Source organism: Oncorhynchus tshawytscha, linkage group LG18, assembly GCF_018296145.1.
Source record: "Oncorhynchus tshawytscha isolate Ot180627B linkage group LG18, Otsh_v2.0, whole genome shotgun sequence".
In the NCBI taxonomy this organism is placed as follows: Eukaryota; Metazoa; Chordata; class Actinopteri; order Salmoniformes; family Salmonidae; genus Oncorhynchus; species Oncorhynchus tshawytscha.
In genome coordinates, this window is record NC_056446.1 from 39,500,945 (window position 1) to 39,526,117 (window position 25,173).

At 45.4% G+C, this 25,173-nt stretch overlaps 3 protein-coding genes across 3 annotated transcripts; 1 reads left to right on the plus strand and 2 right to left on the minus strand.

Moving 5' to 3' along the window:
- Positions 1 to 1,182: 1,182 nt before the first annotated feature.
- LOC112236996 (DNA replication licensing factor MCM3-like) lies at positions 1,183 to 2,990 on the minus strand. The gene is made up of 5 exons (XM_042300522.1): positions 2,736 to 2,990; positions 2,439 to 2,536; positions 1,916 to 1,989; positions 1,588 to 1,687; positions 1,183 to 1,428 (listed from the first exon to the last, which is right to left on the minus strand). Exons 1-5 carry the CDS (start codon positions 2,805 to 2,807, stop codon positions 1,227 to 1,229), a joined length of 546 nt encoding a protein of 181 aa, XP_042156456.1. The 5' UTR covers positions 2,808 to 2,990; the 3' UTR covers positions 1,183 to 1,226.
- Positions 2,991 to 3,236: 246 nt separating this feature from the next.
- LOC121839937 (DNA replication licensing factor MCM3-like) lies at positions 3,237 to 10,996 on the minus strand. Its single transcript, XM_042300523.1, has 4 exons — positions 10,902 to 10,996; positions 5,630 to 5,813; positions 3,936 to 4,086; positions 3,237 to 3,842 (listed from the first exon to the last, which is right to left on the minus strand). Exons 1-4 carry the CDS (start codon positions 10,975 to 10,977, stop codon positions 3,771 to 3,773), a joined length of 483 nt encoding a protein of 160 aa, XP_042156457.1. The 5' UTR covers positions 10,978 to 10,996; the 3' UTR covers positions 3,237 to 3,770.
- Positions 10,997 to 16,062: 5,066 nt separating this feature from the next.
- On the plus strand, positions 16,063 to 20,126 carry paqr8 (progestin and adipoQ receptor family member VIII). The gene is made up of 4 exons (XM_024405617.2): positions 16,063 to 16,334; positions 17,414 to 18,056; positions 18,520 to 18,740; positions 19,011 to 20,126. The coding sequence occupies exons 2-4, from the start codon at positions 17,525 to 17,527 to the stop codon at positions 19,329 to 19,331; spliced, it is 1,074 nt and encodes a 357-aa protein (XP_024261385.1). The 5' UTR covers positions 16,063 to 16,334; positions 17,414 to 17,524; the 3' UTR covers positions 19,332 to 20,126.
- Positions 20,127 to 25,173: the final 5,047 nt, after the last annotated feature.

A 25,173-nucleotide genomic window follows, 5' to 3' on the forward strand; every position in this document is an offset into this window, starting at 1 on the left:
AGGAGAGGCAGGGTGTGGGTTGGGGCCCGTACCCCCAGTAGATGATTCAGACGTGGGTGTAGAGAGCAGAGAGACTAGCCTGGGTGGAGGTTGGGCTAGGGAGGCCCAATCAAAACCACAGTTTATGATTTCCCCATTGTACAACACAGTGAACCCCCATTTCACAGGCAGCTGCACCTCACTGCATTGTTCATCAGTTGTTTAAAAGGGATGCGTTATACCCCGATGTGTGTGTGTGTGTGTATGCAAATGAGGGCACAGCTGTTAGTGTACCTTCAATCAGCCACATAATGTCTAACATCAAACAATTGAATGTTCAATCTCGATGCACTATTACAGTTGACAAAACTTTACAATAAAGACCTTTATTTTTTTTAAACAAAACATGTAAAAGAAAGGTCATTCTAAAAAATTAAAGTTTTTTTTATTAAAAAGAATAAACCTTTAAAAAAGAAGGCATAGAAGGCTTTTCTCGAGAGACAACGGTCCTTTTAGCCCACAGCTCATGATTGTAACCAGACCCTGTACATACCGTAACATGTAGCTAAAACATGAGTAAAGCAAATAAACCAAAATGTTGAAACTGATCCAAGAATAAACCTAAGACATTAAACTACATAAAACCAAAATCTTTCAACTCCTTTTTTAGTCCATAAGTGGTTGCTGCCCAAAAAGGCTAACTGGAGGAAGCAAGAGGCCCAAAAACCCAGACTAACCAGTCAAAATCTACTTAAATTCTTCTTCTGAATTCCTTCTCATCCTTTTTGATCTCAAACGGGAAACAACATCTTTCCATTCAGACTTGCTTCTCCTTCTGTCCTTCTCCCTCTACTCCCTCCATCTCCTCGCTCTCCTCGCACCTCTTCCCTCTCCTCCGTCCACCTCCTCCTCCTCCTCCCTCCATCTCCTCCCACCGCTTCCCTCTCCTCCATCCACCTCCTCCTCCTCCATCTCCTCCCACCGCTTCCCTCTCCTCCGTCCACCTCCTCCTCCTCCCTCCATCTCCTCCCAATGCTTCCCTCTCCTCCGTCCACCTCCTCCTCCATCTCCTCCCACCTCTTCCCTCTCCTCCGTCCACCTCCTCCTCCTCCTCCCTCCATCTCCTCCCACCTCTTCCCTCTCCTCCGTCCACCTCCTCCTCCTCCTCCCTCCTTCTCCTCCCACCTCTTCCCACTCCTCCCTCCACCTCTGCCAGATGTGAATGATAATGTCGTTGTCCCAGGTCTTCAGATGAGGAAGATGATGATGTCGTCAACCAACATGATCTGGTTGTCGTGCTGCATGCGAGCGAGGGCAACCCGGACCTCTGTCAGGGTGAAGGGGGCGTCACTATCCTTGTTGACACTCTCCATCAGAGAGTTCATACTGAGGGACTGGGCATGTGTGGAACGGAACACCTCCAGGAGAGAGGACTTAAACTCCTTCAGCCTAGAAAACAGAGAGAGAGAGAGAGAGCCCTCTAGACTTCCAACAGTACATATATATAGCACCCAGCCCCCTAGACCTCCAACAGTACATATATAGTAATGTGAGTATAACAGAACAGAACATATATATATATATATAGCATCCAGCCCCCTAGCCCACCTGTCTACAGACACCTCAGTCTGTCCGTCCTTGCTAGGTGGGACAGGGGCATCCATCGGCTCCTCTTCTGCCTCAGCCGGTTTGGGCGTGCCAGCCTGGACTGTGGGAGGGAGGGTCAAACAAAGTATGGTAACAATTCCCGAAACTGAGAATCAATTAGAATCATAAACGTCTCTATTCCAACTTGAGATGAGTAGACGTAACATGAACATCAGTCAAGAAAAATGTTGACTAAAGCCCATTTTAAGTGAACTCATCTTAAGTCAGAATCGAGCCCACAGTGCTTTTCACATATTGTATAGAGTGAAAGAAGCGTTCTGGTTCCTACTCTCAGGGATGTCCTTCTCTCCAGCGAAGTCATACGGGTCGTGGACCTCGCTGCTCTGGGAACTACGGCGACTCCTACAGGACAAACACAGAATTACACACATCATGTACAGAAAACACAACTATCATTTAAAAAAGGGCCAATCCACAGCTGGAACATTTTTAGTAATTTAGCAGACGCTCTCATCTTTTGCGACTTACAGTAATAGTGCATTCATCTTAAGATAGCTAGCTGGGACAACCACATATCTCAGTCATAGTAAAGTAGCTATCAGCAAAGTCAGTGCTAGTCAGGAGGAGGGGGGGGTCAAGTGTGAGTGTTAGTTCACCAAAGTTTTTGTTACAAAGTGGACACCCCGTCTCTGTTTTGGTAAAAAGCTGAGGGATGGGGCCTGGAGAAATGTAACCACTCTCAAACTCATAGGCAGAGCTATGGATACAAGGACCAACCATCCATAGTGATAGTTGTAACCATATTTTGACGCTATACAGTGTTTATTTACATCTAGAGTCTAACGCCGTACCTCTTCTTGTCTGAGCGAGGGGAACGTTGTGTTGTCTCCTCCTCTTCCTCCTCAGAGTCAGACTCCTTCCTCCCTCTTTTCTTCTCCTTCTCCAGAACCTACAGGACCATGGATACACTCTGTATTAACTGCAGACATCAAACAGGCTTTATTAAAACTTCAGCAGAGTTTATTTAAATGAAGATGTATATTTGCTTAAAGGCTGTATTGTGTTATAACCCTATATGGGCTGGCCACCATGTGGAAGACAAAAAAAAACAGTCAATCAATCAATCAACCAATCATAGACGTAGAGACCTTTTTGAAGTAAGCGAACTGGACCAGCTCCACAGCAACCCCAGAGTCCTCCAGCTCCACAGCCTTACTCATGCGGGCTTTAGCGTGGGCCGTAGACAGACGGATGAGGGTCTCCAGAGTATGAGCAGTTACTGGGGACGTCTGGAGGGACCGAGGGGGCAGGGGGTTAGACGGGGGAGAAGGTTAGATGGGGGGGAGGGTGTTTGGTATTTTATTAGGATCCTCATTAGCTGTTGCAAAAGCAGCAGCTACTCTTCCTGGGGTCCCACACAAAACATGAACCATAACGCAGAATGACATAATACAGAACATCATTAGACAAGAACAGCTCAAGGACAGAAACTACATACATTTTTTATAAAGGCACACTTAACCTACATGTCAATGCATACACACAAACTATCTAGGTCAAATAGGGGAGAGCGAGGTGTTGCTTTATCTGTTTTTTTAAAACCAGCGACAAACAAACAAACATCCAGTCAGGCGAAGTCCTGTGGGTGAAAACAGCTCGTTGATGACAGAGGTCCAAGGAGAATGGCAAGAATCATGAAAGCTAACAGGCGGGCCACAAACAGACAAATAACAGCAAATAACAGACAAATAACAGACAAATAACAGACAAATAACAGACAAATAACAGACAAATAACAGACAAATAACAGACAAATAACAGACAAATAACAGCACGGTACAACAGTGGTGTAGAGAACGGCATCTCGGGACACACAACTCGTCGGTCCTTGTCAGGGATGGGTTATTGCAGCAGACGACCACACTGGGTTTCAATCCTATCAGCCAAAAACCAGAAGCGGCTCTATCGGGCAACGCCATCACCAACACTGGACAACTGAGGAAAGGAAAAACATTGCCTGGTCCAACGTATCCTGGTTCCTGTTGCGTCATGCTGATGGCAGAGTCAGGATTTGGCGTAAACAGCATGAGTCCATGGCCCCATCCTGCCTGGTGTCAACGGTACAGGCTGGTGACGGTGGTGTAGCATCGTCCAATCTGCAGCTCCTGTTTGGTGCCGTCGCGTCAGCATGGACCAACATCCCTGTAGAACGCTTCCGACCTGTAGAATCCATGCCTCGAAGAATTCAGGCTGTTCTGGAGGCAAAAGGGGGTCCGACACAGTACTAGATGGGTGTAACTATAAGGCTATATTCTGTCTGTGTGTGCACGTCTACACTACTCACTCACTCTGGCGATGTCGGAGCCCAGCTGTTCCTGGCTTCTCAGCCTGGAGTTTTCTTCAGCGATGTGATTGGCCGCTTCCTGGGTCAGCATGGGGGTCAACACCTTGGCAATGTGGATGTACTTCCTCATAAACTTTTTACTCACTATCTTCTCTCTATAAACAACAACATAACAACTGATTTAGCACAGAGAGAGAAAGATGCAGTGATGAAGGAGTAGAGAGTGAGGGAGAGGGTTTTAACTTAAAAAACGACGCAACGACTAGGTTCCAGTTTAACAACGTTTCCTAAAAAACGTATTTCCACAGTACATGGTTACCATGGCACCCTGGTCCGGTCCATCTCCATTGAGACGACTGCGGAGGAGTACTAATAACAGGGTGACAGCACCGTAATAACAGAAATATAGGGATGCTTAAAACATGCACTAATTAGAGGGCATGTTTGTTTTTCCTCACCCAGTGGGAAGAGTCTGCACATTTAAACCAGTGGTCCCCAACTCCAGTACCCCCAACAGTACCCATTTAGACCAGTGGTTCCCAACTCCAGTACCCCCAACAGTACCCATTTAGACCAGTGGTTCCCAACTCCAGTACCCCCAACAGTACCCATTTAGACCAGTGGTTCCCAACTCCAGTACCCCCAACAGTACCCATTTAGACCAGTGGTTCCCTACCCCAGTACCCCCAACAGTACCCATTTAGACCAGTGGTTCCCAACTCCAGTACCCCCAACAGTACCCATTTAGACCAGTGGTTCCCAACTCCAGTACCCCCAACAGTACCCATTTAGACCAGTGGTTCCCTACCCCAGTACCCCCAACAGTACCCATTTAGACCAGTGGTTCCCAACTCCAGTACCCCCAACAGTACCCATTTAGACCAGTGGTTCCCAACTCCAGTACCCCCAACAGTACCCATTTAGACCAGTGGTTCCCTACCCCAGTACCCCCAACAGTACCCATTTAGACCAGTGGTTCCCAACTCCAGTACCCCCAACAGTACCCATTTAGACCAGTGGTTCCCAACTCCAGTACCCCCAACAGTACCCATTTAGACCAGTGGTTCCCTACCCCAGTACCCCCAACAGTACCCATTTAGACCAGTGGTTCCCAACTCCAGTACCCCCAACAGTACCCATTTAGACCAGTGGTTCCCAACTGTACCTTAAATGACTAATAGTCTCAAATAGAAAATCATTTTATGGGGTCATATACCCTTTTCATGCATAGGACGCAGCTACGCTAACGGGTCGATAGCGACAATTGATACCCTTTCAGACACCAGAACAAAGCGGCTCATCTGAAACGTCTGTTTTCAGACAGTAAAATTCTGCTCCGGAATAGAATGCTCAGCGTTGTTTCCCTGACAACAATACACGTTGCTGATTGGTGTGCTGCTGTGTTGTTGTTTATGGTAGCTAGATGTGTTTTTATTTCTACTAATTGTCTTGGTAAATCATTGTATAGTACTTTTCCTATGAGTTAGTGGGCTGCGTGCAGGCAGCTCGAGATCATTTGATTGACAGTTCCGGTTGCCTAGTGACGGACGTTAGTCCCGCTTCAGAAGCGGCATTCCTTTACAGACAAGTTAAACGCTTGTTCCAGTGGCGCTTCGAAACGATCTCCAGAGAAGGTTCTGTGGCGGCATCGTAGCCGACATTCCATACGTCTGAAAGCGGTAATAGTTCATAACTCACCGTAGACGGGGTTGGCAGCCGCCAGCACGGAGCAGCGGGCGTTGAGCCTGGCATGGACACCGGCCCTGCTCCATCACCTCGTGGATGGCTGTACGGTCCATGTCGGACATCTTGTCAAACTCATCGATACAGACCACACCCCTGTCCCCCAGAACCATCGCCCCAGCCTCCAGACGATGCTCACCTCGTGGGAGAGGAGAGAAGCAATATAGTAATATACCTGTAATGACAGTGGTATATAACCGGCAGGTAGCCTAGCGGCTGCTGGTTCGAGTCCCCTGTCCGACTAGTTGAAAAATGTGCCGATGTGCCCTTGAGCAAGGCACTTAAAACCTAATTGCTCCTGTAAGTGGCTCTGGATAAGAGAGTCTGCTAAATGACTCACTACTGTAGTGGCTCTGGATAAGAGTCTGTTAAATGACTCACTACTGTAGTGGCTCTGGATGAGAGTCTGTTAAATGACTCACTACTGTATTATCTCTGGATATGAGAGTCTGTTAAATGACTCACTACTGTAGTGGCTCTGGATGAGAGTCTGTTAAATGACTCACTACTGTAGTGGCTCTGGGTAAGAGAGTCTGTTAAATGACTCACTACTGTAGTGGCTCTGGATAAGAGAGTCTGTTAAATGACTCACTACTGTATTATCTCTGGATAAGAGTCTGCTAAATGACTCAAAAATGTAAAATGTAAACGTGTCTATGGGTGAGGGGGATCAGTGAGTCATTTATGATGTGATTCGTTCACTTTTTCAACTAATGATTCATTGATGTAAATATGATATGAGAGAGAGAGAGAGAGCGAGAGCGAGCGAGCGAGAGAGAGAGGGATCGAGAGAGAGCGAGAGAGAGCGAGAGAGAGGGATCGAGAGAGCGAGAGCGAGCGAGCGAGAGAGAGAGGGATCGAGAGAGAGAGAGGGATCGAGAGAGGGATCGAGAGAGAGAGAGAGGGATCGAGAGAGAGAGGGATCGAGAGAGAGAGAGAGAGAGAGAGGGGATCGAGAGAGATAGAGAGGGATCGAGAGAGAGAGAGAGAGAGAGAGAGAGAGAGGGATCAAGAGAGAGAGAGAGCGCGAGAGAGAGAGAGAGAGAGAGAGAGAGAGAGAGAGAGAGGTCATTCTTACATGTGATACAATTAGGATCCAGACCATTACTGTAACACTTTTAACAGTGCTCACTAATAGGGTTGGGAATTGCCAGGGACCTCACAATATAATATTATCACGACACTATTTAAACAGACGAGAACAAGATATAGGATGAAAAATGTAGTTTTGGTGCAGGTACAGCCGACTAGCGCTAGCTAACGTGACCTAGCACTGTGAGTGACAGGTTAGTATAGTGGAGAACCTATAGCTCTTCAGTGTGTGACAGGTTAGTATAGTGGATAAACTATTGGTCTTCAGTGTGTGACAGGTTAGTATAGTGGATAACCTATTGGTCTTCAGTGGAGAACCTATTGGTCTTCAGTGTGTGACAGGTTAGTATAGTGGATAACCTATTGGTCTTCAGTGTGTGACAGGTTAGTATAGTGGAGAACCTATTGGTCTTCAGTGGAGAACCTATTGGTCTTCAGTGTGTGACAGGTTAGTATAGTGGAGAACCTATTGGTCTTCAGTGTGTGACAGGTTAGGATAGTGGAGAACCTATTGGTCTTCAGTGGAGGACCTATTGGTCTTCAGTGTGTGACAGGTTAGTATAGTGGAGAACCTATTGGTCTTCAGTGTGTGACAGGTTAGTATAGTGGGAAACCTATTGGTCTTCAGTGTGTGACAGGTTAGTATAGCGGAGCACCTATTGGTCTTCAGTGTGTGACAGGTTAGTATAGTGGAGAACCTATTGGTCTTCAGTGGAGAACCTATTGGTTTTCAGTGTGTGACAGGTTAGTATAGTGGAGAACCTATTGGTCTTCAGTGTGTGACAGGTGTGTGATGCTGAAAGAACAGCAACCATAATACCAGCCCACTCATGTAGCAGAGTGTACTTTTATAAAACACAAAGGGTCAGTGGTGTAGTGGAGGCTATACGCAGGTATAAACTGTACACTTAGCCTAGTTTCAGCTGAATATTATCTGTCGGCAGCAAGAATGTACTGCTCTCAAAATCACAGAAGAATGATATCGGTAGCCGGTAGGGTAGGGAGGAACCGGTAGTGTAGCCAGTAGGGTAGCCAGTAGGGTAGGAAGGAACCGGTAGTATAGCCAGTAGGGTAGCCGGTAGGGTAGGGAGGAACCGGTAGGGTAGCCAGTAGGATAGCCAGTAGAATAGGGAGGAACCGGTAGTGTAGCCAGTAGGGTAGGGAGGAACCGGTAGGGTAGCCAGTAGGGTAGAGAGGAACCGGTAGGGTAGCCAGTAGGTTAGGGAGGAACCGGTAGGGTAGCCAGTGGGGTAGGGAGGAACCGGTAGGGTAGTCAGTAGGGTAGCCAGTGGGGTAGAGAGGAACCGGTAGTGTAGCCAGTAGGGTAGCCGGTAGGGTATGGAGGAACCGGTAGGGTAGCCAGAGAGGTAGGGAGGAACCGGTAGTGTAGCCAGTAGGGTAGCCGGTAGGGTAGGGAGGAACCGGTAGGGTAGTCAGTAGGTTAGGGAGGAACCGGTAGGGTAGCCAGTAGGTTAGGGAGGAACCGGTAGGGTAGCCAGTAGGTTAGGGAGGAACCGGTAGAGTAGCCAGTAGTGTAGCCGGTAGGGTATGGAGGAACCGGTAGGGTAGCCAGAGAGGTAGGGAGGAACCGGTAGAGTAGCCAGTAGGGTAGCCGGTAGGGTATGGAGGAACCGGTAGGGTAGCCAGAGAGGTAGGGAGGAACCGGTAGTGTAGCCAGTAGGGTAGCCGGTAGGGTAGGGAGGAACCGGTAGGGTAGTCAGTAGGTTAGGGAGGAACCGGTAGGGTAGCCAGTAGGTTAGGGAGGAACCGGTAGGGTAGCCAGTAGGTTAGGGAGGAACCGGTAGAGTAGCCAGTAGGTTAGGGAGGAACCGGTAGGGTAGCCAGTAGGATAGGGAGGAACCGGTAGGGTAGCCAGTAGGTTAGGGAGGAACCGGTAGGGTAGCCAGTAGGATAGGGAGGAACCGGTAGGGTAGGCAGTAGGGTAGGGAGGAACCGGTAGGGTAGCCAGTAGGTTAGGGAGGAACCAGTAGTGTAGCCAGTAGGGTAGGGAGGAACCGGTAGGGTAGCCAGTAGGGTAGGCAGGAACTGGTAGAGTAGCCAGTAGGGTAGGGCGGAACCGGTAGGGTAGCCAGTAGGATAGCCAGTAGGATAGGGAGGAACCGGTAGGGTAGCCAGTAGGATAGCCAGTAGGATAAGGAGGAACCGGTAGGGTAGCAAGTGGGATAGCCAGTAGGATAGGGAGGAACCGGTAGGGTAGCCAGTTGGATAGGGAGGAACCAGTAGTGTAGCCAGTAGTGTAGCCAGTAGGGTAGGGAGGAACCGGTAGGGTAGCCAATTGGATAGGGAGGAACCAGTAGTGTAGCCAGTAGGGTAGGGAGGAACCGGTAGGTTAGCCAGTAGGGTAGGCAGGAACTGGTAGGGTAGTCAGTAGGTTAGGGAGGAACCGGTAGGGTAGCCAGTAGGATAGGGAGGAACCGGTAGGGTAGTCAGTAGGTTAGGGAGGAACCGGTAGGGTAGCCAGTAAGATAGGGAGGAACCGGTAGGGTAGCCAGTAGGATAGCCAGTAGGATAGGGAGGAACCGGTAGGGTAGCCAGTAGGATAGCCAGTAGGATAAGGAGGAACCGGTAGGGTAGCCAGTGGGATAGCCAGTAGGATAGGGAGGAACCGGTAGGGTAGCCAGTTGGATAGGGAGGAACCGGTAGGGTAGCCAGTAGTGTAGCCAGTAGGGTAGGGAGGAACCGGTAGGGTAGCCAGTAGGATAGGGAGGAACCGGTAGGTTAGCCAGTAGGATAGGGAGGAACCGGTAGGTTAGCCAGTAGGGTAGGGAGGAACCGGTAGGGTAGTCAGTAGGTTAGGGATGAACCGGTAGGGTAGTCAGTAGGTTAGGGAGGAATCGGTAGGGTAGTCAGTAGGTTAGGGATGAACCGGTAGAGTAGTCAGTAGGGTAGGGAGGAACCGGTAGTGTAGCCAGTAGGGTAGGGAGGAACCGGTAGGGTAGCCAGTAGGTTAGGGAGGAACCAGTAGTGTAGCCAGTAGGGTAGGGAGGAACCGGTAGGGATACCAGTAGGGTAGGGAGGAACCGGTAAGGTAGCCAGTAGGATAGCCAGTAGGTTAGGGAGGAACCGGTAGGGTAACCAGTAGGATAGGGAGGAACCGGTAGGGTAGCCAGTAGGATAGCCAGTAGGTTAGGAAGGAACCGGTAGTGTAACCAGTAGGATAGGGAGGAACCGGTAGGGTAGCCAGCAGGGTAGCCGGTAGGGTAGGGCGGAACCGGTAGGGTAGCCAGTAGGATAGCCAGTAGGGTAGGGAGGAACCGGCAGGGTAGCCAGTAGGATAGGGAGGAACCGGTAGGGTAGTCAGTAGGTTAGGGAGGAACCGGTAGGGTAGTCAGTAGGGTAGCCAGTAAGGTAGGGAGGAACCAGTAGTGTAGTCAGTGGGGTAGGGAGGAACCGGTAGGGTAGCCAGTAGGATAGGGAGGAACCGGTGGGGTAGCCAGTAGGGTAGGGAGGAACCGGTAGGGTAGCCAGTAGGGTAGGGAGGAACCGGTGGGGTAGCCAGTAGGGTAGGGAGGAACCGGTAGGGTAGCCAGTAGGGTAGGGAGGAACCGGAAGGGTAGCCAATAGGATAGGAAGGAACCGTGAGACACTGATTTAGCCCACTGCATTAAAAAAAAGTGAACTTCTTATTGAAAGTTATTCTTGAAAAGGGAGAAGCTAACAAATTAGCATCAACATCCTCTTTGATAACACCTTCTGCAAACTAGCCTACAACAAAAGCTAGCTAGACTGTGGGAAAACTACTGCTCTGCTCGCTATTGTTGCCCTTTGAGAAGGCGGTCCCACCCATTACAAGTCAAAATGTGATTGGTTGATTCCACTGTCACTCCAAAATGTTTTGCCCTAACACAGTTGAATGGCTGATGCCTTTCCATCTAGCTTCTGATGGCGTAGCCAATGGCCAATAGCTAAAATTATCTCCACATAGACCACCAAAGAAAAATCCTGATTGGATCTTTTTTTCTCTTCAGTGTTAACCCTTTCCAACAAAAACTGAAGAGATGAAATCAGAATATCACTGAAAATAATAATATAATTATAATCATTATCATTAGAGAGAACGAGAGAGAGAGAAGGAAAGAGAGAGAGAACGACAGTAGTTCAGTGGTCTCAGTACCTATGAGCAGTACATTGATGTCTCCTCTGATGCGTGACCCATTCTCCAGAACCTTCTCCACTCCTCCCAACAACATACACAGGATGGCCTTCTTAATGTACTCATGACCGGTAAAAAAACAGAAGTTTTTTTTGGAATTGTTAGTTAGATTACTTGCTCGTTATTACTGCATTGTCGGAACTAGAAGCACAAGCATTTCGCTACACTCGCATTAACATCTGCTAACCATGTGTATGTGACAAATAAAATTTGATTTGATTTGATTTGATTTGACCGTGAATGCTGGGGGCTAGGGAGCAGGATAGCTGGTCAAACACATCCTGGAGAAGAGAGAGTTAGTATAGCTAGAGATGGTCTATAAAGTTCTTTGTGTATGAGTGTGACTGTTTGAGGTTGTTGGACAGGTGTCTTTTATACTGATAACAAGTTCAAACAGGTGCCATTAATACAGGTAACGAGTGGAGGACAGAGGAGCCCCTTAAAGAAGAAGTTACAGGTCTGTGAGAGCCAGAAATCTTGCTTGTTTGTAGGTGACCAAATACTTATTTTCCACCATAATTTGAAAATAAATTCATTAAAAATCCTACAATGTGATTTTCTGGAATTTTTTTTGTCATTTTGTCTGTCATAGTTGAAGTGTACCTATGATGAAAATTACAAGCCTCTCTCATCTTTTTAAGTGGGAGAACTTGCACAATTGGTGGCTGACTAAATACTTTTTTGACCCCACTGTATGTATATATATATATATAAAATGGTGTGTATGGACAGTATATGAATAGGAAAGGTGTACAGCAGTAATTGCAGTACAATAGATGAGCTTTGACTAGAATACAGTATATACATATGAAGTAGGTAAAACAGTATGTAAACATTATTAAAGTGACCAGTGTTTAATGACTATGTCCATAGGGCAACAGTCTAAGGTGCTGGGTAAAGTACAGGGTGGTAGACGGCTAGTAACAGTGACTAAGTTCAGCGCAGGGTACTGGGCGGAGACTGGCTGGTTAGTGGTGACTGTTTACCAGTCTGAAGGCCTGGAGATGGCCTGTTTTTCAGTCTCTCGGTCCCAGCTTTGATGCACCTGTACTATCTCCGCTTTCTAGGTGGTAGTGGGGTGAACAGGTGGATGGTGCTCTCTCTCTGCTGTCTCCTGAAGTCCACGATCAGCTCCTTCTTTTTGTTGACGTTGAGGGAGAGGTTATTTTCCTAGCACCACTCCGCCAGGGCCCTCACCTCCTCCCTGTAAACGGCCTCATCGTTGTTGGTAATCAGGCCTACTACTGTTGTGTCGTCAATCATCAAGCAAACTTGATGATTGAGTTGGAGGCGTGCATGACCATGCAGTCATGGGTGAACAGGGAGTACAGGTGGGGGCTGAGCACGCACCCTTGTGGGGCCCCAGTGTTGAGGATCAGCGTAGTGGAGGTGTTGTTTCCAACCTTCACCACCTGGGGTCGGCCAGTCAGGAAGTCCAGGACCCAGTTGCACGGGGAGGAGTTCAGACCCAGGGCCTCAAGATTATTGATGAGCTTGGAGAGTACAATGGTGTTGAAGGCTAAGCTGTAGTCAATGAACAGCATTCTTACTAGAGGTTGGCCGATTAATTAGGGCCGATTTCAAGTTTTCATAACAATCGATAATCTGCATTTTTGGATGCCCATTACATTGCACTCCACGAGGAGACTGCGGGGCAGGCTGACTACCTGTTATGTGAGTGCAGCAAGGAGCCAAATTAAGTTGCTAGCTACCAATAAACTTATCTTGTAAAAAAAACAATACATCTTAACAGAATCACGAGTTAACTACACATGGTTAATGAAATTATTAGTTTAACTAGCTTTTCCTGTGTTGCATATGATCAATGCGGTGGCTGTTAATTTATCATCAAATCACAGCCTACTTTGCCTAACGGGTGATGATTTAACAAGCACATTCGTGAAAAAAGCACTGTCGTTGCACCAATAATCAGAAACATCAATGCATTTCTTAAAATCAATACACAAGTATACTTTTTTTTAAACCTGCATATTTAGTGAAAAGAAATTCATGTTAGCAGGCAATATTAACTAGGGAAATTGTGTCACTTCTCTTGCGCTCTGTGCATGCAGAGTCAGGCTATATTGCAGCAGTTTGGGTTGCGAACTGTGTGAAGACCATTTCTTCCTGACAAAGACCGTAATTAATTTGCCAGAATTGTACATAATTATGACATAATATTGAAGGTTGTGCAATATAACAGCAATATTTAGACTTAGGGATGCCACCCGTTTGATAAAATACAGAACGGTTCTGTATTTCACTGATAGAATAAACATTTTGTTTTCGAAATGATAATTTCCGGATTTGATGATATTAATGACCTAAGGCTAATATTTCTGTGTGTTTATTATAATTAAGTCTATGATTTGATATTTGATAGAGCAGTCTGACTGAGCGGTGGTAGGCAGCAGCAGGCTTGTAAGCATTCATTCAAACAGCACTTTACTGCTCGCAATACTTGAAGCACAGCGGCTGTTTATGACTTCAAGCCTACCAACTCCAGAGATTAGGCTGGCAATACTTTAGTGCCTATATGAACATCCAAAAGTCACCCCCCAAAAATAGTAAAAAAGTATAGAGAGAAATAGTCCTATAATAACTACAACCTAAAACCTCTTACCTGGGAATATTGACGACTCGTGTTAAAAGGAACCAACAGCTTTCATATGTTCTCATGTTCTGAGCAAGGAACTGAAACGTTAGCTTTTTTACATGGCACATATTGCACTTTTACTTTCTTCTCCAACAAGGTGTTTTGGCACTATTTAAACCAAATTGAACATGTTTCATTATTTATTTGAGACTAAATAGATTTGTATTTATGTATTATAATAAGTTATATTTAAGTTCAAATAAAAGTGTTAATTCAGTATTGTTTTAATTGTCATTATTACAAATATATATATATATTTTTTAAATCAGCCGATTAATCTGTATCGTTTTTGTTTGGTCCTCATAATCGGTTGACCTCTCTTACATGGGTATTCCTCTTGTCCAGATGGGATAGGGCAGTGTGCAGTGTGATGGCGATTGCGTCATCTGTGGACCTGTTGGGGCAGTATGCTCCTTAACTAGCCTCTCAAAGCACTTCATGATGACATAAGTGAGTGCTCCAGGGCAATAGTAATTTAGTTCTGTGGACTTGTTGGGGTGGTATGTTAATTGTAGTGGGTCTAGGGTGTGAGGTAAGGTGGAGGTGATATGATCCTTAACTAGCCTCTAAAAGGACTTCATGATGAAAGAAGATAATGCAACGGTCATTTATACAGAACAAAATAGAAACCCAACATGTAAAGTGTTGGTCCAATGTTTTATGAACTGAAATAAGATCCCAGAAATATTCCAAACGCACAAAAAAAGCTTATTTCTCTTCAATTTTGTGCCCAAATTTGTTTACATCCGTTAGTGAGCATTTCTCTTTTGCCAAGATAATCCATCCACCTGACAGGTGTGGCATATCAAGAAACTGATTAAACAGCATGATCATTACATAGGTGCACCTTGTGCTGGGGGTTTTAAAAAGGCCACTCTAAAATGTGCAGTTTTTGTCACACAACACAATGCCACAGACGTCTCAAGTTTTGAGAGAGCGAGCAATTGACATGCAGACTGTAGGAATGTCCACCAAAGCTGTTGCCAGAGAATGTAATGTTATTTTCTCTACCATAAGCAGTTGTTTTAGAGAATTTGGCAGTACTTTCAACTGCAGACCAGGTGTATGGTGTCGTGTGGGTGAGCGGTTTGCTGATGTCAACGTTGTGAACAGAGTGCCCTATGGTGGCAGTGGGGTTATGGTATGGGCAGGCATTAAACTACAGACAACGAACACAATTGCATTTTAAATGCACAGAGATACCGTGACGCGATCCTGAGGCCCATTGTTGTACCATCCCCCAGCAGCCATCACTTTGTTTCAGCATTAATGCACGACCCTATGTCACAAGGATCTGTACACAATTCCTGGAAACTGAAAATTGTCCCAGTTCTTCCATGGCCTGCATTCTCACCAGACATGTTGCGTTTAATATTTTTGTTCAGTATAGTTCAGTTAGCATCCCTCGAACGACGCTGCCAACTCATTTCATGTATCATTTTCATGTTAGTGTAGCACGTGACGATGTGTAAAACTTACTCAGCCTTAAGTGTCCCGCTTGTGTAAAATCATTAGCAAGCATTAGATCAGCTAATATGCCTGAGGGAGGATGGTTCGAGCCAGGTACGGGCCGAGTAGGGAGGAAGTGATACTCGCTAAGCAGGCAGTGTGACATCCTTTACATTGATAAGAGCACAAACAGAACTGGAGCCATGGGAAGTAGAGGTGCTGAGGGGTGCTTCAGACCCACTACTGTTGTCATTCCGTAGTGTGGTGATAAGTAACATTTAAAAAGTCATTAATATTATTTAAAATATTTTTTTTTTTTCAAATCTTTATTGCTCCTCTATGAGAGGAGAAAAATACTCAACAGCAGAGCAGGATGAAAAATACTTTTCCTCAGCACCATCCCCCCCAAAACAACTTTCCCCCGGCCATGGCAAGAAGAGAGGCTCGGAAGATACACTATAGAACATGCACCAGCTGCCTATGGCGCATGTTCAATATCTTCTAAGCACCCATTTGCATTGCCTGGTGCCACAAACGACGCTCTTCCACCGATAGTACACCAGATGACGCTATTTAACTAAAACGAGCTGTGGCCATTGCATTATTTGCAAAGTATGTCATTTTGTAGTGCATTGTAGTGTATGTATTGTAACGCATAGGCACTGATTGGTCTTTAAACGTATAATGAGGCTCTGCATATTCAAATGTAAAAATGCAAAAAAATATATTAGAATGCTATTCGAAATCATTTATCAACATATCATGCAATTTGATATTATGCTTCAATAATAAATCATGTTTTCTGTTTCTAGTGTGCATGAAAAAATTGTTGTTTTGATAAGCTATTGTGATTGTATTATGAGACGCAAAATATCCTAGGCTATATATTTTATTGTGATGCGTAACCCTATGTGCGTAGCTTTAGGATTAGATCATTTTTTTCATTGCGCCACTGCCTCGGAAAATGTAGGTCAGTCCTTGAGTTTTGGGCGTTCTCTGTTTAGCCCAATGGTTTAGCATACCTTTTTAGGCACGCCCAGTCTCCCAAATCACTTTTTTACAGTAGGGTTGCTATGCTGTCACTTGTAGATTGCTAGAGTTCACCTGTCGTGCTGCTTCCACTCACTGTCTGCTTGAGAATAGGCTTCACCATCAGCATCACGAAATCGATGTAGAAATGAAAAACGATGTGGAAGGGGGTCTAGCGCTGTAGTGGTATTTGATAACTGCGACGGCTCCCAGCAACAGGTGTGTTCTGTCTAGACATTCAGGAACATACAGAAAGACAGGTGAGATTTCTATATTTTCAAACAATAATTTGAATATGAGAGGATAATAACTTGTCTAGCATTTTTTTTAAATATATTATTTCCCCTTTTACATTAATCTAGAACTCTCTCTCTCTCATTGCTTCTTGTGCTTAACCCATTTTTGGTTATTTTCTTCTAGATTCTAGAGGGTTAGTTGAATGCTGATAATGGGCCACTGACATGGATAGAGACAGACAGACACTCCACGCAGCCAGTGCAGAATGCTGTTTTCTCATCTGTTTTTGTAGTTGTATTTGCTAGAATGCTGTTGCCTCATCTGTTTTTGTAGTTGTATTTGCTAGAATGCTGTTTGCCTCATCCCTGTCTTTCTAGTCTTTTTCTCCCCTTGTACAAGTAACCTGATCCTAGATCTAGGGCCAGGCTATTGTAGAACGCATGATAACAAGTAGTGGAATGATAATTCAAACAGACTGGCTACCCAGGCTAATTGTAGAAGCATTTCACCCATAAATGACAACCCCGGTTGTAAAGTTTTCAAATAAGGGAAATGTCACCACTAATATGACACAATCACGCTTAATGTGAGGAAGGTAAGGCGCTGTTAGGAGTTTCAGAAGTGTCCCCTTTCCAGTTGGCACTGTATCAGTCACAATCATGGCTTGGTTTGTATTCTCTGGGTGTATATGTTTGTCTTTGGTCTCCATAGGTGCTTATTAGTATCGCTGCTGACGCCATAGATAGGGTGGCTGTTGTCATTCTGTAGTGTGTGGGTGGGGTGTCAAGGGAGGCAGTGAGACTAGGGTACTGGGTCAGGTAGCAGGCTAGAGGTAACAATTTACAGGTATGACTGCATGCCTGCTCTCTGGTGCATGCTAGCTTACCTACCTGCTTCCCAGTGTAAGCTGGCAGACCGGTGAACCAATTCCCAGATGGCCAGCTATGTGAGAAATGTGTGTCTGTCAGCCTGCCTCATTTTAAACAGCATCGGTTTTGACCTAGTTGCTACTGTCGGTATAATACAGAATACAATACAACCTAATCTATACTTTGATTCTTAAATCATCTTAACTGCATTTTGTTTCTCTCTGTTTCCACAGCAAAACCCAAGTCTTCCCAAATCAACTTTCCACCCTACTCCTCCTCTATACCCATTCCCACCTCTTTCCCTCCATCCCTCTTTCCTTCCCTCGCCCCACCTCTCCATCATCATGTCCAGCGGAGCCCTGGGGCGTCTCAGTACCTTGACTCTGAGTGTGAAGCAGCTCAGCCGGCTGCCTCACCTCTCCGACATCCTCCCCTCTTCACTCCCCTCCCTCCCCTCCCCCAGCCCCACCGTCCCTGTCTCCTGCGTCCCCACTCTGTTCCAGGAGCCTTACATCCTCTCTGGCTACCGCCCGGTGGGGCAAGACTGGCGCTGTTACGTTCTCAGCCTCTTCCAGAGACACAATGAATCCCTCAACGTCTGGACACACCTTCTGGCAGGTCCCCTGGTGCTACTACGCGTCTGGGCCTATGGATTGTCCCTAGACTCGGCGTCCCTGCCTCTCTGCCTGTACATACTGTCTGCCCTCACCTACTTGTGTTGCAGCGTAGCAGCCCACCTGCTTCAGTCCCACTCTGAGCTGGCCCACTATACTCTGTTCTTCCTGGACTACGTGGGTGTGTCTGTGTATCAGTATGGCTGTTCCCTGGCTCACTATTTCTACTGCTCTGAGCCAGTCTGGAGGGAGAGCCCCGTAGGTAGTTTGTGTTTTTATTATTGCTATGGCAACATGCTTTCTCTCCACACTCTAGTGCACATTATTCAACCTGTCTGCATCCCAAGTGATACCCGATGTAGTGCACTACTGTTCACCTGGGCCCAAAAGGGAAAAGAATGCCATTTTGGATGCCTTAGGTACATTGTGTTTCGTTTTAGCATACCTGATTCTGATGTTGTGTTATAATTGCCTACAGAGGATTACAGTCTCTTAAGTGGTCCCACATGGTGGCTTTTAAATCTGTAATATGTATTGCCGATTGTTGTAATATTGTGCTCCGGGGTGAAATTTCCCCTAGACACTGTTCTAGGATCAGCTTCTCCTCCCCCAATCCTAACTATAATCATTAGTGGAGGAAATGCAAAAGTGACCCAGGATCAGCATCTAAGGGCAATATCACCCTATTCTTAATACTGTGGAATGACAAACTGTTCTACCTCTAGGGTTCTGGTTCCTCCCTGGCGCTGCCCTACTTGGCTGGCTGTCCTGTGCTAGCTGCTGCTTTGCCAAGTCACGCTACCGCCGGCCTTACCCGCTCCGGAGAAAGATCTGCCAGCTGATCCCCACCAGCATGGCCTACTTCCTGGACATCAGCCCTGTAGCCCACCGCCTGGCTACCGTACCCTGGGGTCAGGACCCCGCTCTACCGCTCCACGCCCTGCAGGTGGGTGGATGACTGGATGAATGAATGGAGGGAATTATCATGGCTGTGGCAACTCTATATGGGCCGGTTTCCCAGACACAGATAACGAAAGCCAAGTCCTAGTCTACAAAGCATGGTCAATGGAGAAGCTCCCATCTGTGTCTGGTAAACTGGCCCATAGAGTTGCCTGAGCCGTGAGAATACAACACACACAAAAATGATTGAGGATTAAAAAAAAACACAATTCATAGAGTCAACTGAGTTGTTTCCATTGTGGTCCTCCATTTTTAGATGGCCGCCTTCCTGCTTGCAGCCTTCTTCTTCTCCTGCCCTGTTCCTGAGAGGTTCTTCCCGGGGCATTGTGACATCATGGGTCAGGGTCACCAGATCTTCCACCTCTTCCTGTCTCTGTGTACTCTGTGTCAGCTGGAGGCCCTTTTCCTGGACTATGGCAGTCGGAGGGATACAGTGCTGCAGTTGTATGGGGAGAGGCAGCTGTGGTTCGCCGGTGTATCCTTCCTCGCCCTAGCACTATGTAGCACCCTGACCGCGGTTGTCATGAGGAGGCATGTACAGAGACGACTGGAGAAAAGCGAAACTGTGAAACAGTGAGGAATGGCAGGGAGAGGAAGAACGAGAGACATTTTCAGTGTTTTGAGAATAATCATGTCCTGTAAATGTATAGAGAGACAGTATTTATCTAAGATGATGAGCATCTTTGTAGCAGATAAAGGTTTCTTGCCTTAAAAGATCTTTTGATTCCTGTACAATCTAACCATGTCCTTCTTTGTTTACTTCCTGGACACGGGGTAAATATTTCTTTATTGCCTATTTCTGACTAGTTATTGATCAATAAGCTTAGATTCAGTAGCCTGGTCCCAGATCTGTTTGTGCTGTATAGCCAATGCCTATGGACATTGTCATGCCAAATGTACAAACTGATCTGGGACCAGGCTATTGATTCAGTTTATATCTGAGGAACCCATGAAGGGGGTTTTTGTGTTAAGCTTAATGGAGTTTCACCCCAAAGTCCGTCTGATAAAGAGTTAGTGACATTTTTAAAGCTGGATTTTTTTGGCGTTCTCTTTCAGCTGTCGGAGTGAAACAGGCCAAGCCACGGGATTGAGCAAACAAAGAAGTCCGTTTTATTGAGCAGTGAACAGAACAGGCTGTGATTTTGGCCATAGTGACAGGCAGACTATAGGCCATTGCAGAGCAGGATCTGGCAACTAGAGCGAGTGGGTTGAGGATCAGGAGGAGAGCTGTGGGTGACTAGGAGTGATGCTTTTATACAGGCCGAACCTGGGTCATAGTGGATACACTAATTGGCATTTTTACAAAACTAGCAAAAAAAGCATTGATGCAAGACACATCTACACAAATAAATGTGTTGTGAGATTGGACCTAGACATTTGTATGACGTCCATCTGAAAAAAGCCCATCAACATCCATGTGTAACTCTGTGTTGTTGTCTGTTCACACTGCTATGCTTTATCTTGGCCAGGTCCCAGTTGTAAATGAGAACTTGTTCTCAACTAGCCTACCTGGTTAAATAAAGGTGAAATAAAATAAAATAAATAAATAAATAGGATGACTCACTTGGGAATGGGAATTTTCCAAACATGAATGTAGAATTCTATGTTTGTATGGCCGGTAATTGAATACCAGTGTTCTGATTTTAGTTGACATTGCGATCCATGAAAACCATGACAGTACCAGGCAGGCAGAGAGGCAGGCAGTACCAGGCAGGCAGAGAAAGCCGTTCAAACTCTTCCTCTAATTCTGCTATTGGTACACAGCACACTTGATCAGGTTTCTGTGCACACTATTGACTCTGGTTGCATCTGAAATGCTGTCCGATTCCTCACAGGGCTCTGTATGGTCAAGAGTTGTGCCTTCGGAAAGTATTCAGACCCCTTTGACTTTTTCCACATTTTGTTACATTACAGCCTTGTTCTAAAATGGATTAAGTTGTTGTTGTTCTGCACCAATCTACACACAATGCCCCATAATGACGAAGGAAAAACAGGTTTTTAGAAATGTTTTCCATTTTTTTTTACTGCCGTTACAAGCTTGGCACACCCGTATTTGGGGAGTGTCTCTCATTCTTCTCTGCAGTTCCTCTCAAGCTCTGTCAGGTTGGATGAGGAGTGTCGCTGCACAGCTATTTTCAGGATTCTCCAGAGATGTTCCATTGGGTTCAACTCCAGGCTCTGGGTGGGCCACTTAAGGACATTCAGATACTTTCAGAGTCCCAAAGCCACTCCAGCGTTGTCTTGGCTGTGTGCTTAGGGTATTTGTCCTGTTGGAAGGTGAACCTCCGCTCCAGTCTGAGGTCCAGAGCGCTCTGAATCAGGTTTTCATCAAGGATCGCTCTTTTACTTTGCTCTGTTCATCTTTCCCTCTCCTGACTAGTCTCCCAGTCCCTGCTGCTGAAAAACATCCCCACAGCATGATGCTGCCGCCACCTTACTGCCTTCCTGAAGACAAACAATGTATACGAAATGCTTCAGTCTGGTTTTAGACCCCATCATAGCACTGAGACGGCACTTGTGAAGGTGGTAAATGACATTTTAATGGCATCGGACCGAGGCTCTGCATCTGTCCTCGTGCTCCTAGACCTTAGTGCTGCTTTTGATACCATCGATCACCACATTCTTTTGGAGAGATTGGAAACCCAAATTGGTCTACACGGACAAGTTCTGGCCTGGTTTAGATCTTATCTGTCGGGAAAGATATCAGTTTGTCTCTGTGAATGGTTTGTCCTCTGACAAATCAACTGTAAATTTCGGTGTTCCTCAAGGTTCCGTTTTGGGACCACTATTGTTTTCACTATATATTTTACCTCTTGGGGATGTTATTCGAAAACATAATGTTAACTTTCACTGCTATGCGGATGACACACAGCTGTACATTTCAATGAAACATGGTGAAGCCCCAAAATTGCCCTCGCTAGAAGCATGTGTTTCAGACATAAGGAAGTGGATGGCTGCAAACTTTCTACTTTTAAACTCGGACAAAACAGAGATGCTTGTTCTAGGTCCCAAGAAACAAAGAGATCTTCTGTTGAATCTGACAATTAATCTTAATGGTTGTACAGTCGTCTCAAATAAAACTGTGAAGGACCTCGGCGTTACTCTGGACCCTGATCTCTCTTTTGAAGAACATATCAAGACCATTTCAAGGACAGCTTTTTTCCATCTACATAACATTGCAAAAGTCAGAAACTTTCTGTCCAAAAATGATGCAGAAAAATGTATCCATGCTTTTGTCACTTCTAGGTTAGACTACTGCAATGTTATATCTGGAGTACCTCTCCTGTCCTATTCGGTGTCCTGTGTGAATCTAAGTGTGCGTTCTCTAATTCTCTCTCGGAGGAGGAGGACCTGAGCCCTAGGACCATGCCCCAGGACTACCTGACATGATGACTCCTTGCTGTCCCCAGTCCACCTGGCCGTGCTGCTGCTCCAGATTCAACTGTTCTGCCTTATTGTACGACCATGCTGGTCATTTTTGAACATTTGAACATCTTGGCCATGTTCTGTTATAATCTCCACCCGGCACAGCCAGAAGAGGACTGGCCACCCCACATAGCCTGGTTCCTCTCTAGGTTTCTTCCTAGGTTTTGGCCTTTCTAGGGAGTTTTTCCTAGCCACCGTGCTTCTACACCTGCATTGCTTGCTGTTTGGGGTTTTAGGCTGGGTTTCTGTATAGCACTTTGAGATATCAGCTGATGTACAAAGGGCTATATAAATAAATTTGATTTGATTTGTAGCTTCACCGTAGGGATGGTATTGGCCAGGTGATGAGTGGTGCCTGGTTTCTCAGGACGTAACACTTAGCATTCAGGCCAAAGAGTTCAATCGATGTATCATCAGACCAGAGAATCTTGTTTCTTATGTTCTGAAAGTCCTTAAGGTGCCCTTTGGTAAACTCAGAGTGGGCTGTCATGTGCCTTTTACTGAGGAGTGGCTTCTGTCTGGCCACTCTACCATAAAGGCCTGATTGGTGGTGTGCTGCAGAGACGGTTGTCCTTCTGGAAGGTTCTCCCATCTCCACAGACGAACTCTGCAGCTCTGTCAGAGTAACCATCGGGTTCTTGGTTACCTCCCTGACCAAGGTCATTCTCCCCTGATTGGTCAGTTTGGCTGGGAGGCCAGCTCTAGGAAGAGTCTTGGTGGTTCCAAACTTCTTCCATTTAAGAATGATGGAGGCCACTGTGTGTTCTTGGGGACCTTCAATGCTGCAGACATATTTTGGTACCCTTTCCCAGATATGTGCCTCGACACAATCCTTTCTCGGACCTCTACAGACAATTCCTTCAACCTCATGGCTTGGTTTGTGCTTTGACATGCACTGTCAAATGTGGGACCTAATATAGACAGGTGTCTGCCTTTCCAAATCATGTCCAATCAATTTAATTTACCACAGGTGGACTCCAGTGAAGTTGTAGAAACATCACAAGGATGATCAATGGAAACAGGATGCACCTGTCCCCAATTTAGAGTCTCATAGCGAAGAGTCTGAATACTTATGTAAATAAGGTATTTTAGTTTTCTATACATTTGCAAACATTTCAAAAAACCTGTTTTCGCTTTGTCATTATGGGGTATTGTGTGTAGATTGATGAGAAAAATAATGTAATCCATTTTAGAATACGGCTGTAACGTAAAACAAAATGTAGAATAGGTCAATGGGTCTGAATACTTTTCGAATGCATTGTAGATAGGGAATAGGGTGCTATTTGGGCCGTGTCCCCTGATTCTGTTTCTCTGCCCTGGTTGGCCCATCTGTTCTAGTGCTGCAGTACAGAACAACAGTATTTCTGTGGACTGAAGACTTTCCTTGTGAAAATGGTCTTACTAAGGGGTTTTAGCCAGCCAGCTCTTAGGAAGAAGAATTTAAATTTAAAACAGAGAATTTTGCCTATTGAAAAAAAATTGTATTTTTGTTTACACCCAATATTGCTCATTCTGTGATCGAACCAGATATAGAGACCAAACCTGACATAGTTGACAATGGCAATATATAATGACATTTTCAACCAAATGTGATAGACCAGAGGATTTCAATTGATCCACAGCAGTGACATATTATTTTCAGGCCTATGTTATTACTCCTGACTCAAGTACTCAAGGGCTTGATGATTAGTTGAATCAAGTGTGATAGTGTTATCCTAGCTGGAATATAAATGAGCTGGCTGTGGAGCCTCTGTACTAGAACTGCCAAATGCTTCCATCGCCCCGTAGCATTCACTTCTTTCATCATGAAGTGCTTTGAGAGGCTAGTTAAGGATCATATCACCTCCATCTTACCTGATACCCTAGACCCACTTAAATTTGCTTACCCGCCCCAATAGATCTACCGATGACGCCATCGCACTGAACACTGCTCTATCCCAACGGGAAGAACAAAACCCTGGTCCTTTCTCTGTGATGTCATTCTAATAGAATCCAGAAAGAACAAAACCCTGGTCCTTTCTCTGTGATGTCATTCTAATAGAATCCAGAAAGAACAAAACCCTGTCTCTTTCTCTGTGATGTCATTCTAATAGAATCCAGAAATAACAAAACCCTGCCCCTTTCTCTGTGATGTCATTCTAATGGAATATAGAAAGAATAAAACCCCAGCCCTTTCTCTGATGTCATTCTAATGGAATCCAGAAAGAACAAAACCCCGGTCCTTTCTCTGTGATGTCATTCTAATGGAATCCAGAAAGAACAAAACCCCAGCCCTTTCTCTGTGATGTCATTCTAATAGAATCCAGAAAGATCAAAACCCTGTCCTCAAACATTTACATGAAAAGGTGCAAAGTTACAGGCAAAGACATCCATATCAAATTAAATATTTTTCTTGATCAAATAACATGGAAAACAACCACTTTTTGTGCATCATTAATTGACCATCCTTACAAACCACTTCATGTAAATGTACAGTACTGTATTGTACATAGGCTGGTCGTTTAGGGTTATACCTGTAGAATTTCTATGTGGCTCAGTTGATAAGAGTATGGCAATGGTAGGGTTGTGGGTTCAAGATGAAGTATAAACATGTAGACACTACCGTAAGATGCTCCGGATAGGAGCGGCTACGAAAATGGAAAAGTATGAATAAACCATTTCAGTTTTCACGTAGAAATAAGTTGCATTTGCAAAGTGTCATTGGAACACAGGAGTGATGGTTGCTGATAATGGGCCTCTGTACGCCTATGTAGATATTCCATTAAAAATCTGCCTTTTTCAGCTACAATAGTCATTTACAACATTAACAATGTCTACACTGTATTTCTGATCAATTTGATGTTATTTTAATGGACAGAAAATGTGCTTTTCTTTCAAAAACAAGGACATTTCTAAGTGACCCCAAACTTTGAAACGGTAGTGTATATTTTTCTGTATAAAACAAAACCCCGCATAAAACAATGTACATTTTCTCACCAGAGATGTGTTTCCAT